This window comes from Mauremys reevesii, linkage group 2, assembly GCF_016161935.1.
Source record: "Mauremys reevesii isolate NIE-2019 linkage group 2, ASM1616193v1, whole genome shotgun sequence".
Lineage (NCBI taxonomy): Eukaryota > Metazoa > Chordata > Testudines > Geoemydidae > Mauremys > Mauremys reevesii.
The window spans coordinates 44,127,740-44,145,766 of record NC_052624.1 but is presented as its reverse complement, the minus strand read 5'-3'; the positions used below and the strand labels follow the sequence as shown (position 1 = coordinate 44,145,766).

The following is an 18,027-nucleotide window of genomic DNA, read 5'->3' as shown; positions in this document are numbered from 1 at the left end:
GAGACTTGGTTTTGAATCCCCTACCTAGTACATGAAGGGTGACTGCACATCAGAGGAGAAAAACCCACAGCAGTCACAAGTATGACAACAGAGAGAGCAAAGTAAGGCTCCTCCTCCCCAAGTCCTCTCTAAGCATTTTCTGCAGAATGGGCAGCATACCTAACCTTCTACCTTTCAAGGTGTTTGACTGGGACACTTTTATATCCACTGCTCCTGGGTAATTTATAGCTCTGAGGTGTTGCACAAGAGTGCTTGTCATTGGTCTAGTACAGGGGTCAGCAACCTTCCAGAAGTGGTGTGCCGAATCTTCCATTTAGTCACTCTAATTTAAGGTTTCACGTGCCAGTAATACATTTTAATGTTTTTAGAAGGTCTCTTTCTATAAGTCTATAATATATAACTAAACTATCGTATGTAAAGTAAATAAGGCTTTTAAATGTTTAAGAAGCTTCATTTAAAATTAAATTAAAATGCATAACTCCCTGGACCGGTGGCCAGGACCCAGGCAGTGTGAGTATCACTGAAAATCAGCTCGCGTGCTGCCTTCGGCACCCGTGCCAGAGGTTGCCTACCCCTGGTCTAGTAAGATCCCATTTACCCATCCCAACAAATTGTGTATCTACCTCACAGTGGAGAAGAGTCAATAGTAGCAAGAACAGAGCCACATTTTCAAAGTAAGATGGCCTCTTCTAAAATTTCCATGTATGTAGTTCACAAAGGAAGATATCAGAGAAATCATTTGTTGTGCTAACCTGTATTTTCAGTCAAATACAATCAAACAGTAATATTTTCAAAAAGTACCTAGGCTTCTTCAGTGGCTTAAGTCCAACCGACAGTCAATGGGCCTTAAGCACTTGTGAAAATTTTATCCATAGTCCTTATGTTGCATCTAATACTAACTGAACTAAGTAGAAGTTAAGGAAATACAAAGTGTACTTGAACACTAAAGGAAACTCAGGGAAGGAATCAGGAGAAGATAAAACAGACAAGATGGTAAAAGTGAACTTGCCTGCAGAATCCAGTTTAATCTTACTGATCCTTGCTTTCTTCAGACAAAAAAAACCACAACACAACACACCTTTTCTGTTTTCAGTAAATTTAGCCTAGCTGATTAGAAGCAAAACTGAAAATGTTCACAACATTAGTCACGCAGAAATGAGATGACACCTGCATCATTCTTCTATGGTATTATCAGCAGATTTATCACAGGCTGTTTTTTGCAACATTCAACTCAGAGTGCGATGCTAGATTCCAGCCAACATGTGGGGGTAAGCAGGCTTCCAGACAGGACTTTATACAGCAAACAATAAGTTAGTTACTATTAGAGACAAAAAGTAAGTGGTGAATGTGCAGGGCAGGAATCTCTAGCTCTGAGTGTGAAGACTAACATATGAACTCAGCAAAATATATTGACCTATTTGTGCAAAGGCCAGTTGAGCAACAAATGGTTGTTCTGCTATTTCTGTAGAAAATAATTGCCCTCCCAAGCAGGTAGGTACGTCAACCAGTTTAATAGCAAGCTAGCTTGTGTCTGTCTCTCTCCTCTGTTCCTAAAAAAATACCTTACAGGTGCCTCACAATCCTTTGCAGCCTTGGATCAACAGTACTTAGTTAAGGAAGGAGATATCAGTCATCCAAACTAGCCCGTAACCTAATTTTGCTGAGTTACTGCCCTATCTCTGCACAGTGAAGTAATGTGTTTTAGCAGGAAGGCAAGGTTTGGCCCCCTGGCCTGCTGTAAATTCCATGTTACAAACATGGGGACAGTTTTCCCTAGTTGCTGATTTAGCATGCATGCTACCACAAATTTTAGCGAAGGGGTGGAATTAGCTAACTTTGTGCTCTTATGCAGTATGTAGATTTTGCAGATTGTGAGCTTGGCCTTTGCTTTAATTATTATTATTATTAAATTCCCCTCACCATTTTAGAATCGGGACAAGAATTTAAAGGGGGAAAAGGAGGTAATTTTAACAAGCAACATTGGGAAACTTGGAAAGTGTAAAATACGCTAGAGGCAAAAATTGGGAAAAAATTTTTTTGACTAAAACTAGGCTCTTAAGCCCATATTTAACAAAATAACTGACCTGATTTTCAGTTATGCTGTGCTTCCAGCAACTCCCACTGAAGTTTATAGGTGAGGGTCAGGGAGCTACTGAGTGCTCTGCTCTTCGTGAATCCAAAACTTATACTAAATATCAAAATTAACAAAGGGCTTTACCTCTGGAAAGGCAAAACATGACAACTAAGGAACTCGAAAAGCCAAACAAACCACACTGCTTTAGCCAATCTCTTAATACAGGGTCACAAGCAACTAAATTCACAACAATCTGAGCAAATTTTCTCCATATAAGGAGGAGGAATTTGTCGCAGAATGTTGCATTTCTTAAAAAATTTCTAAATCAGAGCTGCAACAGGCTGGAAAACTTGAAGTAGTCTCAGAAATCTTATGTTGGGTTCCTCTTTTGTCAGTGTTAATAATGGCATCCCAGCCAACCCATGCAGGGTCAGAAAACTCATTTGTAATTGAAGTCTCAAGCTTTTGGGAGGTGCATATTGATAACTTAGAATGCAATGTGTCTTCAGAGTTCAAGCAGTTTTTGTTTTTAAAGTTTGTGGTTCCACAATGTATTTAGTGTATTTAATATATTAACACATGATGCAATAATGCACTTCTTGTATTTTGCTCCATTTCTGAAAAAAACGGGGAAGAAAATTTGACCTGGATTATTGCCCCCCAGGTGCTGCACTGAAGAACAGATGCAGTCATTTCATGTAAGCCACAATCCTGCAATGAGCTCCATGTGGGTGGGCCCTGTGCCCCTCAATGGAGCCTCACTAAAAGCAGCAGTGCTCCCCATGGGCGCAGGGTCCACTCACACAGAGCTCATTACAGGATGGGGACCATAGAGAGGATAGATATTAGAATGATTTTCACTGGAAAGGCGGGGAGGGGGCAAAGACAGTGGACCCTAAGCAGGGGGGCTGTGCAAAGTCTAATGAATGACTGAGAATCTGAAGGCTGGAGTCCATCCAATGAAAGGGGATCCCAAGAGTACCTGTAGCTCATTGAAAGAAAACTGACTGGGCCTGGGGCATTCTTATTGTGACAAGAGAGACTCAGGGATGCCAGTAGTTGGATTGGAGGGGAGCAAAGAGGTTTTGGACTTTCTTAAAGACAGCAAGAGAGGCAGGTGAGAACACCCCACTTGGGAAGGTTTTTCAAAAGGTAGCGGGGGGACAAAATGCGGTTGGTTTAAAAAAATGCTTATATTGACAGAGGACTCGAAAAGTGGGGAGAATTTTTTTTTTTAAACATGAAAGAACTGGTGGGGGAAGGATCAAGAATCAAGCAACAAAAAGAAAATGAAAACAGCATGGAGAGTAGAGATGCAAAAAATTGCATGACTTTTTTGTTTACAGCTAAGCAGCACTCACTCTCCTCAAGCGAGCAATCTGAAAACTCAGTGTGAGAAGCAATATACATGAAGATACTGTCACCTCTGTAGGCTTTGTTCCCATTTTAATTACAATTGGCATTTCTGAGCCTCTTGCTATAGACATCTTTGCTGAAAAATGCTGTGGAGCTGTAACACTAGCAGTATGGGAGCACAACAGAAAACAAATACAACCTGCAATATTAGATTGGGTCTTACTGATGGACTTAAAGCATAATCTTCACCAATTTCCTTAAGAGTCAATTGACGTAGTGTACATTATTTCCCAAATCATTTTCAGCATTAGCACTTTAACCCAAAACCTGTTCCCAATCAAGGTGAGATGTTAAAACAGCACAATGTGACCTTAAACGCAAAGAAAAGAGTGTTTTAACATTTGTAAAATGTAAGGTAATGGCTGTAAGGTAATGGCTAACTGAGCTAAAATAATGACTTGTGGTGTGGGAAGGAAGGGCAATGTTAATGTAGCTATAACTCCATGTTCCTCCTAAACCTTCTCTACTTTGCCTATCTTATGTTATTATTGATAACACTGTCATTCTCCCTGTGGCCAGGCCCCATAACTTGGGAGTCATATTTCACTCTTCCTTCTCCTTTTCACACAGACACCTTTCCTTAATGTTTGCCACTAGGGTGACCAGAAGAGATGAAGAAAATATCGGGACACATGGGGGGGTGGGGGGTCCACCGGCAGAGGAAAAAGAAAAAAAAAAAGCCAAGTGCTGCCGGTGGAGCAAAATATTGGGACAAATTGGAACATGGGACAACCACCCAGATATCGGGACATCTGGTCACCCTATTTGACACCCACACCACAAAATGCAGGGGCTCCTCATGTGTGTAACATTATGTATGTATGTAATTTTTCCAATATCAGGTCTTAGAAAAGTGCATTGCAGAAAGAACTGTGTCTTCCTATTTGCTGTGAAGTCCTTAGCACAGTATTGGTTGCTGGAATAATACACTTTAGAAAGCGTTTGAGCCAACCGCGCAATGTCAAATACAAAATTTACCAGAGAAAGGTGATCTGCATTAGTTTGCTTCACACTAGAACCTCAGCTTCAGGTTCGTAAAACTCAACTAAATTTATTTCCAAGCGTGGTTAAACTGTCTTGCCCCCACCTCACCCCCCCCCTTTTTTTTAAAGGAACATAAGAATGGCCATACAGGGTCAGACCAACAGTCCATCTAGCCCAGTCTCCTATCTTCCAACAATGGCTGGTGCCAGATGCTTCAGAGAAAGTGAACAGAACTGGCAATTTATCAAGTGATCCATTCTCCTATCGTCCAGTCTCAGCTTCTAGCAGTCAGAGGTTTAGGGACACTCAGAGCATGGGGTTGCCTTCCTGACCATCTTGGCTAATGGCCATTGATAGATAAGTTCACAGAGGATAGGTCCAACGCTTTTTTTAACCAAGTTATACTTTTGGCCTTCACAAAATCCACTGTCAACCAGTCTGACAGGTTGACTGTGCGTTGTGTGAAAAAGTACTTCCTTATGTTTGTTTTAAACATCCCTGACAGGTGTTTGTCTAACCTGCTCTTAAAAATCTCTAATGGCAAAGATTCCACAACCTCCCTAGGCAATTTATTCTGATGCTTAACCAGCCTGACAGGAAGTTTTTCCTAATGTCTAACCTAAACTGCCATTGCTGCAATTCAAGCCCATTGCTTCTTGTCCTATCCTCAGAGGTCACTTTACCTCCCGCTTCTTGTAACAACCTTTTACATACTTGAAAACTATTATGTCCCCTCTCAGTCTTCTCTTCTCCAGACTACACAAACCCAATTTTTCTAGGTCTTGTTTTCTAGACCTTTAATCAGTTTTGTTGCCCTTCTCTGGACTTACATTTCAGGACAAACTGAAGAATCTTCCCTGAAATGTGGCACCCAGAACTGGACACAATAGTCCAGTTGAGGACTAATCAGCGCAGAATAGAGTGAAATAATTAATTCTTGTGTTTTGCTTACAATATGCCTGCTAATACATTCCAGAATGATGTTTGGGTTTTTGCAACAGTGTTACACTGTTGACTCATATTTAGCTTGTGATCTACTATGATCCCCACGTCCCTTTCTGCAATCTTCCTGCCTAGGCAGTCTTTTCCCATTTGTATGCAGGTAACTGATTATTCCTTCTTAAGTAGAGTACATTGCATTTATCTTTATTGAATTTCATCCTATTTACTTCAGCCTGTTTCTCCAGTTTGTCCAGATCGTTTTGAATTTTAAACCTATCCTCCAAAGCACTTGCAACTCCTCCCAGTTTGGTATTGTCCACAAACTTTATAAGTGTACCCTATGTCATTATCTAAGTCATTGATGAAGATACAGTATTGTTGGGATTATGTTTACCAGTGTGCATTACTTTGCATTTATCAACATTGAATTTCATCTGCCATTTTATTCCTCAGTCACCCAGTTTTGTGAGATCCCTTTGTAACTCTTTGCAGTCTACTTTGAGCTTAACTATTTTGAGTTATTTTGTATTGTCTACAGACTTTGCCACCTCACTGTTTACCCCTTTTTCCAGATCATTTATGAATATGTTAAACAGCACTGGTCCCAGTACAGATCCTTGGGGGATCCTATTATTTATCTTTTTCCATTATGAAAGCCAACCATTTATACCTACTTTTGTTTCATGTCTTTTAAACAGTTATTGATCCATGAGAGGACCTTCCCTCTTATCCCATGACTGCTTACTTTGCTTAAGAACCTATGATAAGCAACCTTGTCAAAGGCCTTCTGAAAGTCCAAATATACTATATCTACTGGATCACCCTTTCACCTTTGTCTACATGTTTGTTGACCCCCTCAGTGAATACTAATAGACTGATGAAGAATGATTTCCCATTACAAAAGCCATGTTGACTCTTCCCCAACATACTATGTTCATCTACATATCTGATAAATCTGTTCTTTATCGTAGTTTCAACCAGTTTGTCTGGTACTGAAGTTAGGTTTACTGGCCTGTAATGCCAGGATCGCCTCTGGAGCCCTTTTTAAAAATCAGCATCACATTGGCTATCCACCAGTCATTTGGTGCAGAGGCTGATTTAAGCTGAAGGTTACATACTACAATTAGTGTTCTGAAATTTCATATCTGAGTTCCTTCAGAATTCCTTTGTGAATACCATCTTGTCCTCATGATCGATTACTACTTAATTTATCAATTTGTTCCAAAACCTCCGCTACTGACGCCTCAATTTGGGACAGCTCCTCGGATATGTCCCCTGAAAAGAATGGCTTAGATGTGGGAAATGCCTTCACATCCTTTGCAGTGAAGACCAATGCATAGAATTCGTTTAGCTTCTCCACAATGATCTTGTCTCCCTTGGATGCTCCTTTAGCACCTTGATCATAAAGTGGCCCCACTGATTGTTTAGCAGTCTTCCCACTTCTGATGGAATTAAAAATTAATAGCAAAAAATATATATATATTGTATATCTTGCTAGTTGCTCTTGAAATTTTTTTTTTGGCCTTCCTCATTATACTTTTACACTTGACTTGCCAGAGTTTCTATTTTCCTCATTAGGAATTGACTTCCAATTTTTAAAGGATGTCTTTTTGCCCTAATTGCCTCTTTCACTCAGTTTAGCTGTGGTGGTTTTTTGGCTTTTTTTTATCCTCTTATGGTTTTTTAATTTAGGGTATGCATATAGTGTGAGCCTCTAGTATGGTGTTTTTAAAAAGTTGCCATGCAGCTTGCAGATATTTCACTTTTGACAATTAATTTTAATTTCTGTTTAACTAGCCTCCTCATTTTTTGTGTACTTCCCCTTGTTGAAGTTAAATGCTAGTGTGGTGGGTTTCTTTGGCATTTTCCTCCCATTTTCCAATGATGTTATTGATCCATGAGAGGACCTTCCCTCTTATCCCATGACTTCCCAGAAGGCACAATTTGGAATACCCATCATTTTCCAATGATATTATATTTAAATTACACAGGGGTCGGCAACCTTTCAGAAATGGTGTGCCGAGTCTTCATTTATTCATTCTAATTTAAGGTTTCAAGTGCCAGTAATACATTTTAATGTTTTTAAAAGGTCTCTTTCTATAAGTCTATAATATATAACTAAACTATTGTTGTATGTAAAGTAAATACGGCTTTTAAAATGTTTAAGAAGCTTCATTTAAAATTAAATTAAAATGCAGAGCCCCCCGGACTGGTGGCCAGGACCCGGGCGTGTGAGTGCCACTGAAAATCAGCTTGTGTGCCGACTTCAGCATCCGTGCCATAGGTTGCCTACCCCTGAATTACACTATGGTCACTATTACTGAGTGGTTCAGCTATATTCACCTCTGGGACTTGACCTTGTGCTCCACTTATGACTAAATCAAGAATTTCTTCTCCCCTCGTGGATTTCACAACTAGCTTTTTCAAGAAGTAGTCATTAATGTGTCTAGAAATTTTATCTCTGCATCTCAGCCTGAGGTGACATGTTCTCAGGCAATCTGGGTACAACTGAAATCCCCATTATTGTTGGGTTTTCTGGTTTTGTACTCTCTCTGATCTCCCTGAGCATTTCACAGTCACGGTCACCATACTGATCAGGTAGTCGATAGTATATTCCTATTATACTGTTATGATTCAAGCACAGAGATTCTATTGTACAGTTTGATTCATTTAAGGCTTTTACTATATTTGACTGTATGCTTTCTTTCACATATAATGGCACTCCCTCTACAGCACGATATACTCTGTCGTTCCTATAGATTTTGTACCCCGGTATTACTGTGTCCCATTGATCATCATCTTTCAACCATGTTTCTGTGATGCCTATCAAATTAATATCCTCCTTTAACACCAGCCACTCAAGTTTCAGTCTCTTGAACCAGATGTGCGCCATTAGTCTTTGGGTAACCAAAAAACTGACAAACTGGGTCAGAGCAATGGCCCATCTAGCCCAGTATCCTGTGTCAAATAGTGACCAGTATCAGAGCTTCAGGCAGAGTGTACAGAACGATCCTCCCATCTTCCCCTCCAGATTTCTGGCAGTCAGAGGTATAGGGTTGCCACAAGCTTGGGGTTGTATCCTTGACCATCTTGGCTAACCGCTAGGACCCTACCAAATTCACAGCTCTCCTTGGTCAATTTCACAGCCAGGGGGTCTTAAAATTTGTCAGTTTCATGATTTCAGATGTTTATATCTGAAATTTCATGGTGTAGTAACTGTGGAGGCCCTGATCCAAAAGGGGATTGTGGGGAGGGGGTCCTAAAGCTCTCGTAGGGGAGTTGCAGGATTGCCATACTCACTTCTGTGCTGGAGCAGACTCCCGGAGGTGGAGGTAGGTCCAATCTCCCCAGTGCTGCTTGGAGTGCCACACCTGGGGGCTCCTAGCTGCTAGTCAGGGCCAGTGGTGGATTAACACATGGGCCCATGGGGCCCATGCCCAAGGGCCTCGGCCAGTTTGAAAAACGGTGCCCCAGCCATGGCAGGAGCCACGAGGTGGAAGCCCCGAGTCGTGAGACTGGGCAGGAGCTCCAGGGGCTGGAGCTGCAAGGGGTGGAATCCCCAGCCCAGGTCCTGAGCTCAGGCAGGAGCCGCAGGGGGGTGGAAGCCCCTAGTCCCGGCTGGAGTCCAGGCACCCCAACCCCAGCAGGAGCCACAAGGGGGGTGGGAGGGGAAAGGAAGGGGGCAGCAGCCCCAAGTTTGAATGCCCAGAGTCCGGGCAGGAGCTGTAGGGGGTGGAAGCCCCGAGCCCCTGCAGGAGCCTGGGCAGCCAGCAGCCCCCAGCCCTGGCAGGACCCGTGGGGCGGGGGGCAAGCAGCAGCCCAGGCAGAAGCCATGTGGGCGAGGCAGCTGTAGCCCCAGAGCTCGGGTGCCCCGAGCCCCGGCAGAAGTCGTGTGTGGGCACAGGCGGAAGCCTCAGAACTAGCGAGTCCCAAGCTCCGGCAAGAGCCCCGGGGGAAGCAGTGCAGAGCCCAGCTCTGGGACTGCTGCAGCACAGAAGTGGTATACCCTCACTTCTGTGCTGCCTGTGGGGGAGGGTCTTATCTTTTCCCTGCACAGCTGTTATGAGGAGAGAAGTCCTGTCCCATCCTAGCCCGGCTGATATGGGGGAGATCAGATTTCACAGGGCAGGTCTTATTTCATGGTCCGTAACATGTTTTTCACGGCCGTGAAATTGGTAGGGCCCTACTGATAGCCATTGATGGACCTATCCTCCATGAACTTATCTAGCCCTTTTTCTTGAACTGGAGCTTTAAAAAGTTCATCTCTCAAATAGGCATGAACAGATTCACTTTACACCCCATACAGTAAATTTAAATTGGCACTGGGACAGGATCCCCAACACCTTTTATGTGAATGTGTGAAACAGCACAACGTGATACACAGATGAAAGAGCAAGCAGGCTTCTGTTCTAATGGAAAAACACTGGATTTTGAAATGAAACAACAGATGGGAAGCTGATTCTTCACAGATTTTAAAAGGTCTATGAGCTACAGCGCTGCTTTTTTTAAACCATGGAATGGAACAAACTTGAATTAGGGGTGTGTAAGTGGGATGTTCATACATCACAAAGTCAATTTGTTGTTCAACCCATAAAGCACCAAGTTACTGGAGCAGGAATCAGTATGGATTGTCCTCTAGCAAGAGACTAGAACTGGAACAAAGAAAAGCGCAAACAAGTTTGTTTACATTTGCAGGAGATAATGCTGCCCACTTCTTGTTTACAATGTCACCTGAAAGTGCGAATAGGCGTTCGCATGACACTGTTGTAGCCAGCTTCGCAAGATATTTACATGCCAGATGCACTAAAGATTCATATGTCCCTTCATGCTTCAACCACCATTCCAGGGGACATGCGTCCATGCTGGTGACGGATTCTGCTCGATAACAATCCAAAGCAGTGCAGACTGACGCATGTTCACTTTCATCATCTGAGTCAGATGCCACCAGCAGAAGGTTGCTTTTCTTTTCTTTTTTTTTTTTGGTGGTTTCCACATCAGACTTCTGAAAGCACACTCCACACCTCACCCCTCTCAGATTTTGGAACATACTTAAATCATTCTTAAATCTTGGGTTAAATACCTTGTATCTTCTTTGCATTTTGTCAAATCTGCAGTTAAAGCGTTCTTAAAACAAACAACATGTGCTGGGTCATCATCTAAGATTGCTATAACATGAAATATATGCAGAATGCAGGTAAAACAGAGCAAGAGACATACAATTTTCCCTAAGGAGTTCAGTCAAAAATGTAATTAACACTTTTTTTAACAAGCGTCATCAGCACGGAAGCATGTCCTCTGGAATGATGGCCAAAGCATGAAGGGGTACACAAAATGTTTAGCATATCTGGCACATAAATACCTTGAAGTACGGGCAACAAAAGTGCCATGTGAATGCCTGTTCTCACTTTCTGGTGACATTGTAAACAAGCAGTCAGCATTATCTTCCATAAATATAAACAAACTTGTTTGTCTTAGCAATTGGCTGAACAAGAAGTAGGACTGAGTGGACTTGTAGGATCTAAAGTTTTACATTATTTTGTTTTTGAGTACAGTTACGTAACAAAAAAAATCTACATTTGTAAATTGCGTTTTCATGATAAAGAGATTGTACTATAGTACTTGTATAAGGTGAACTGAAAAATACTATTTCTTTTATCATTTTTAAAGTGCAAATATTTGTAGCAAAAAGAATATAAAGTGAGTACTGTATACTTTGTATTGTGTTGTAATTGAAATAAATATATTTGAAAATGTAGAAAAAAATCGAAAATATTCAATTTCAATTGGTATTCTATTGTTTAACAGTGTGATTAAACTGCAATTAATTTTTTTAATTGCAATGATTTTTTTTTTTTAGTTAATCACGTGAGTTAACTGCAATTAATTGAGAGCCCTATTATTAACAAGTTCAGTTTAAAATTCATGATACGGATTCTGGAATTCAAATACATTACTAATTTGCTGTTGATTACAATGGAAACGCCATGAAGATTTGTTAAAAGTTCAATACAGCCTCCATTAAAATCAATGAAGTATTTATAACAAATCTGCAGGTCCACTCCATTAAAACAAATAGAATATTTCTAACCAATCTGAGTTTATAAACACATTCACAGCTCATCACTGAATGAATCAGATTTTTGTAAATTAATTTTAGGTCAGCTATATGGATTTAAGAGAACATGTCCAACAAATGTTTTTTTAGTTCATAATAATTAGAAATCAATGTGTATGGTATAATTATAGCTAGACACTCATTTTAAAGCTATGATTTTACTGGGTATTTTGAGTGATAAGCCACAAGGCTGAAACTTATTCTGTTTACTGAAAATATGCCTGGTATTTATTAAGGCATGTAAACAAACAGTAATATAGAGTAACTGGACTTCCAAATACTTAATACACTTTCTAATACTTAATGGATACAGCAAAATTTCTACTGCCTGATAGGGAAGAAGAAGCTGGGTCTTCTCTTCACGATTATGTCACAAGGAATATACTTGGTAAGTGCATACTTATTTTATGTTTAGAAATAATTCTATGGACTTTGCTACTCAAGCCAGTCAAAAGTTTTTGTTCCTGTTAGTCTAAAAGCTATCGAGAGATGACATCAGGCTCATTTTGATTCTCTACAAAAAAATTTATCTATTCACTGCAAGATTAATTTTGCACTATTTGCAGTACTACATATTCCATTAAATTAGGCATACAATGTTAACATATCTGCTATCTTCTTCCTTTCAGTAGTCATTCTGTCATCTGAATTAAATGAAACTGAGGCTCGTCTCTGATAGGAAACACTGGGGCTTGGCTGCATGGAGTAGCAATGCTCACTGGCAGGGTGGATATCTGAAGCACACCAGCCTGTTGCATGCTATACCGATCCATGTAGACCCCGTTGAAGTGATCTAAAAGTTACCTAGCATGCATTAATTTAGCTGTTTTAATTGGTACATTTTAGAAATCACACCTTCAGTGCGCATTGCTGCTCTATATAGACAAGCCCAAAGTGTCCTTTCTCTATGAGACATTGGAATAAGGTTCTTTTCAGAGATACACAAGGAGCTCTTTTATTAGTAGTATTATTAAAATTCATTTATACATACTACAGTAAATTAATGCACTACTTCAGGGTAAGATACGATCCCTGACAAAACATGAACTGGAATAAATAACAATGAATGTGGTTATAGTGGTTGAATTCAAAGGCTTTTAGCATCATTCACAATCAAAGCAAATTTACTGTCCCAAAAGGATTCTTTTCCTCAGCTATTGCTTTAAATACCATGCACTAGTTTATATTTAAATAAATGGGTAAATATTACCTCGATTTTTGAGGGTGGGTTTCTATATCTGCTTTTGTGAATGAACTGACAGCAGTGCATAATTATGTTAGGTCACCTTATGCTATCTCAGCCCAAAAAAAACTATAGAAGAACAAGAAAAAATAAAACTACAATATTTGTTTACCAGTGTTGTAAGCAACTCAGAAGACATCAAATTAGATGGAAGGTTTTCTAAATGTTCCTAACTAACAAGCTGAAATACTTGGAAAGATTGATTTTTCATGTGTATATTGAGAAAATACTGAAGGAGTAACCCATTGACTGATAAAGTGTACAAGATTCTGAGATCCTATTTAAGAAAGTAACAATGCGGAGCTATATTAAAATGTCCTGGCACAGAGGTACTATAATATCTTATGTTACAATCCTTTACTCAGATCAGTGCAAGAGGACCTGTACACTAGCACTGAAGTCAATGGCATTGCACATGAATGCATTGATTCTGCATCCAATTGCAGGATCATGACCCATGTATATAAAATATTTGCCAACCCTTTCCCCATATTTAATAATAATAAACCCACTTACTTGCTTTTCCCTTTGTACACTGTGGCATATGATCCTTCTCCTAGTTTTTCCAGTTTTTCGTAAGAGTCTGCTTTTCCAAACTTGGGGCTTGTAGGCTAAATAAAAATAAAGGATGGAACTTTCAGCATTAACACCAAAATTAACTGCTTTGATTCAACCATGAAAGACTAAATTACATTACTGAAACGGATGGAATTATGTCTGAATTTTTTTAATATTGGCTGCAAGAATCTGGCAGAGCTAATGTAGAATGTTTGATAGGCTGATCAAATAAACATCATTCAACACTCCAGATTGTGGTTACCTATTTCAACCATATTCTTGTATCAGTGGAGCCATCAAAAGGATTTTGTTCTTAGTCACAAGAGGTTTGTGTTTCACTTTTGGCATACAAAACTTTAAATGCAGAGGTGGATCACTTCCAGCTAATCCAACCAATCTGTTTTAATAAATGTAATTCAAGATTCTAATCTGCTCTATAAAATAGGCAAGGTAATCACATAGGCCTGCTTAGATGAAAATGGCACTTAGGGCATTGAGCACCTCCCAGAAGAAATAAATATCTTATGGAATGGGCCCTCCAAGAGAGAATTTCACTTCTGAATTGATCCTAAAATTCTTCGGTTTGCACACACAGTCAAAGCATGCCTTTTAATGGTGTGTGTATGCAGTATGGCTTTTTATAATCTTTATTCTTAATGACTGCTGCCTGGGTTTCTATAACTGAATCAAGTTACAGTACTTTGTTCAGTGAAAAAGCAAAGGGTCAGATTTTCAGCTAGTGCAAACAAACATAGCGCCCCCCCCCCCCCCCGCACCGGCTTTAGCAACAGCTGGGAATCTAACCTAAGCTTTTACACAAACCTAACAAAACTGACAATAACTAGAGCTGTGAAGAGTAGAGGTTCATATTGCACCTTTAAAAATACACTCGAAAATGATTAATTTGAAAGTGCTGAAAATAAGGAAAATTATGCAGAGGGCTCTGTCTTGTAAAATTGCACCATTTATCTTCATTTTGTTAAACAGAGCCTACGCAGCAGGAGAATACCAAACAATGTTTATTGCAATCTTCATTATTTCAGTACAATAGTCTATGAAAACAATTACATATATATCCTTTGTGTCTCTTTGTAGAAATGCATCTCTGATACATATGTGGAAGTATGTATGTATATATGTATAATATACATAGTTATGGCATACATGAGGGTGTAATGTGATATAAATATTTCTGGTCAAAGAAACCACTTTTTGTTTTTGCAGAAATTTTCAATTTCTGTTTTTGATTTTCAGTCCCAAATTCATTCTGGGTTCCTCCCTCCCCCTTCCTCTTATATTTTATCAATGCAAAAGGAGAAAAAACATTGAGAGAGAAAGTGAGATTGTGTTTAAACTATTCCCCCACCCCCTTTTCCACTGCGGGAAGAGGAGAATAGGGAGGGAGAAAAACTAAAACCACTAAATTTAAGGACCAAAAACCTAACTGAAATGAAAATGTAATTACTGGAAGGAGAAGGATCCATTAGACAAGGTTTGTCTGCTATCGGCTTGCTTCCCAGTGAGCCATTACCAACAGGCATGGGTGTGTATTTTTTTGTTAAGTCACTAGATTTCCATGTTGTTCGGATATGATGAAGCTGGTTTACTGTGTTATACTTTTCTTATATGTAGTTTGCCTATTTTCATGTTGAGATTTACTTGTGTATTGTTTTGGGATTTTTTGTTTTTGGTTTGTTTTATAACACCGCCAGCTGCCATAACATAGAGGTCTTAAGAATCACTATTGCTATAGGACTCAGATAGGTAATCCATTACCATAAAAATCAAACAACAATTATTCCCTCAACCACAGACTCACTTTCCCCTATTCCAGCTGTCAACAATATTGGTATAAAATCCTATCTATTTGATTCACTCACCCCTTGGAAGCCTGCTGCATCCCCACTGAGAGTAGGCGGAGGATGAGAAGAGCTTGCATTGGGCAGGACCAGTAAGATGGCCAGAGGAAGAGCTCACTACTGACTATGCAGGTGAGGTGCCTGTGTTGACTGCCTCTGCATGATGGGCACCTCTGCCACATGCATCAGCAGCTGTTATGCTACCGACTCCAGCTTCACAGAAGCAGGATGGGCCTCGTCTCCCTTACTGTGCAGTCACAACTCCCAGTTGGTCCAGTGCCTGGCCATGCTGAGAGAGAACAACCCCAAAGCAACAAGAAAACTACTCAGTCACCATCTGTCCAGACCCAGCAGAAAGACCTGGCAGCTCTTCTCCCCTTTGCAGACCGTGATACCTCAGTACCCCAGGTTGGCCCTCTGATCTGGCCAAAGGGGTGTCCTTTTAGTCCCCCTGAAGTGGCACAAGGCTCTGCATCGGATCTTGGCCCTCTGATCTAGCTGGACCACTGGTGGGATAACTTGCTGATCCAGAACCCAATGCGATCCTTGCCACTTCCAAAGGTGGAACCAAAGTGTACACAGTCCTGGCAGTATCGTACCCTTCTGGGGTCCGCAGTACAGTGTAGGATGATGTAAGCCAGGTGTTCAGGCACCTAAAGATGCATATTGGTGCTTAGTGGTATTTTCAAAAGCTGCTATCTGCATCTTTAGATACCTATATATCTTTAAAAACTGGCCCTTTAAGTTGTTCTATTACTCCCTGTATTACCTTTCACAAGCACAAATTGCCAGAGACTGCTGCTATGATACTTTAGCATGAAACTTGCAAGCTAATCTGCAAGACATTTCAGAGACCACAAAAAAATGTGAAAAGTCATATTGAGAATGCACACCGCAAGCACAATTAATCTTTGAAAAAAATCACCAATTGCTGATGCTAGCAGTTAACAATAATTTTGATTATTAAACATGAAAATAAAATGGACACTAATTTACATTTCACAATTTCACATGGTACCTTTCACTCATCTTGGAAAATACAGTATACCAGTCAGTTTAGTTTTCTGGTTCTTATTCAATAGCCTTGTGTTGAAAAGGCTGCAGAGGTTGATCTTCTAAAGAATCAAAACAACCTCTATTAATATTAAATTTTGTAAAATTTTGTTATAAATTATAAATTTGGAGTCTAAATCATCTGAAATGCCATGCAAACTCTGAAATCCCAAATGTTTATATTTAAATTCTTTACTGCATACACAAAATTGGGAGTTTTTTCCCCTTCCTTTCAGTACATCCAGTTTCATATGTCTATTTCAGCAATACTTTAAAGAGAAAAATCCATACCTATAGATCTTTCTATAATACAGGAAGGGCCACTCATTCCCATCTATTTAAAATTAACCTTTGATTGTTACAGCAACCACCACCATTTTAAAGTTAATAGTACTGTATATAAAAAAATCTAAAGACCTTAAAACAGTTTTTTCAATCCACAGCTTTCAAATGTTTAGAAATGATTTTTCTTTTTTGTTCAAAACCATGTTTCTTTTGATAAATTAGCTGCCACGAAACACAGAACATGCAGATAAACTGAAAGTATTTTGGATGACGACAGAATATATGTGATTTTGAACATGTGTGTGGAGGCTGATTTCAATCCCTCACAAGCATAAATTATAGTACTACAAAAACTCATGATGTTAATATGAGGGTTGAATTTAGCCTGAAGTCATTTTCCTGTTCACATTTAAAACTAATTTAAAAAATTATTAACAGGACCTATGACTTAGGTATGTGATAATAAAAGCAGAGGTTTTAAAAGAGATCTTTCATTATCCAGAAGATAAGTTTATCTAGGTGGCAGCCACTCAAGCACCTGAATATGACACTTGATTTCTCTTCAGTCAATGATGTGGAGATGCCTTGTGGATATAGATTTTTAAGAGAAAAGCTTCCTTTAAATATAAGCTTGATCCATAGGGGAAAAAACAGTTACTAACCTTGCTGCTGTTCTTCAAGATAGGTTGCTCAGGTCCATTCCATGGTAGGTGTGTGCGTGCCACATGCACAATTGCTGGAGATTTTTCCCTCAGTGGTATACCTAGGACTGGCTCTAGTTCCCTCGAGAGCCACACATATGTCCCTTCTTGCCGGCAACTCCAACAGACGGGTAAGGGTGGGTGGGTCATGGAATGGACATGAGCAAAACATCTCAAAAGACAAGTTACAAAAGGTAGGTAACCATTTTTTCTTCTTCGAATGCTTGCTCATGTCCATTCCATGCTAGGTGACTCAAAACCAGTACTCCAGGAGGTGGGCTCAGAGTTCATGGATGTGCTGACTGCAACACCGCTCTCCCAAAACTGGCATCATCATGGGCCTGCTGGGCATAGTGTGATGTGAAAGTATGAATCAATGACCATGTTGCAGCTCTGCAGATGTCCTAGATTGGTATTTGCGTGAGGAACGCTTCTGACGAAGCCTGGGCTCTCATGGAATAAGTGGTCAAGATGGCTGGAAGTGGAACCTTCACCTGCTCGTAGGAAACCCAGATACATGCAGTTATCCAGGATGGGATTCTTTGGGATGACAGAGGCAGCCCTCTCATCCTTTCTGCTACTGCTACAAAGAGTTGCATAGACTTGTGGAAGGGCTTAGTATTCTCAATATAGAAGGCAAGGGCCTGCCTAACATCCAATGTATGGAACCGACATTCCTCAGTGGTCTTGTGAGGTTTCTGAAAGAAGACAGGAAGAAAAAATGTGCTGGTTGTTGTGGAATTGTGACACCACTTTTGGTAGGAAGGCTGGAGGGGAATGCAGCTGGATTTTGTCCT

General features: G+C 40.1%; 1 protein-coding gene across 6 annotated transcripts in view; it reads right to left on the bottom strand.

The window, feature by feature from the left end:
• The window catches only part of CDK14 (cyclin dependent kinase 14), a 543,695-nt gene that overhangs the window by 347,169 nt on the left and 178,499 nt on the right, over positions 1 to 18,027 (bottom strand). For all 6 annotated transcript variants that reach the window (XM_039522181.1, XM_039522182.1, XM_039522184.1 and 3 more), the window contains one exon: positions 13,291 to 13,385. In XM_039522181.1, the coding sequence (XP_039378115.1) occupies positions 13,291 to 13,385 (95 nt within the window). The remainder of the gene's footprint in view (positions 1 to 13,290; positions 13,386 to 18,027) is intronic.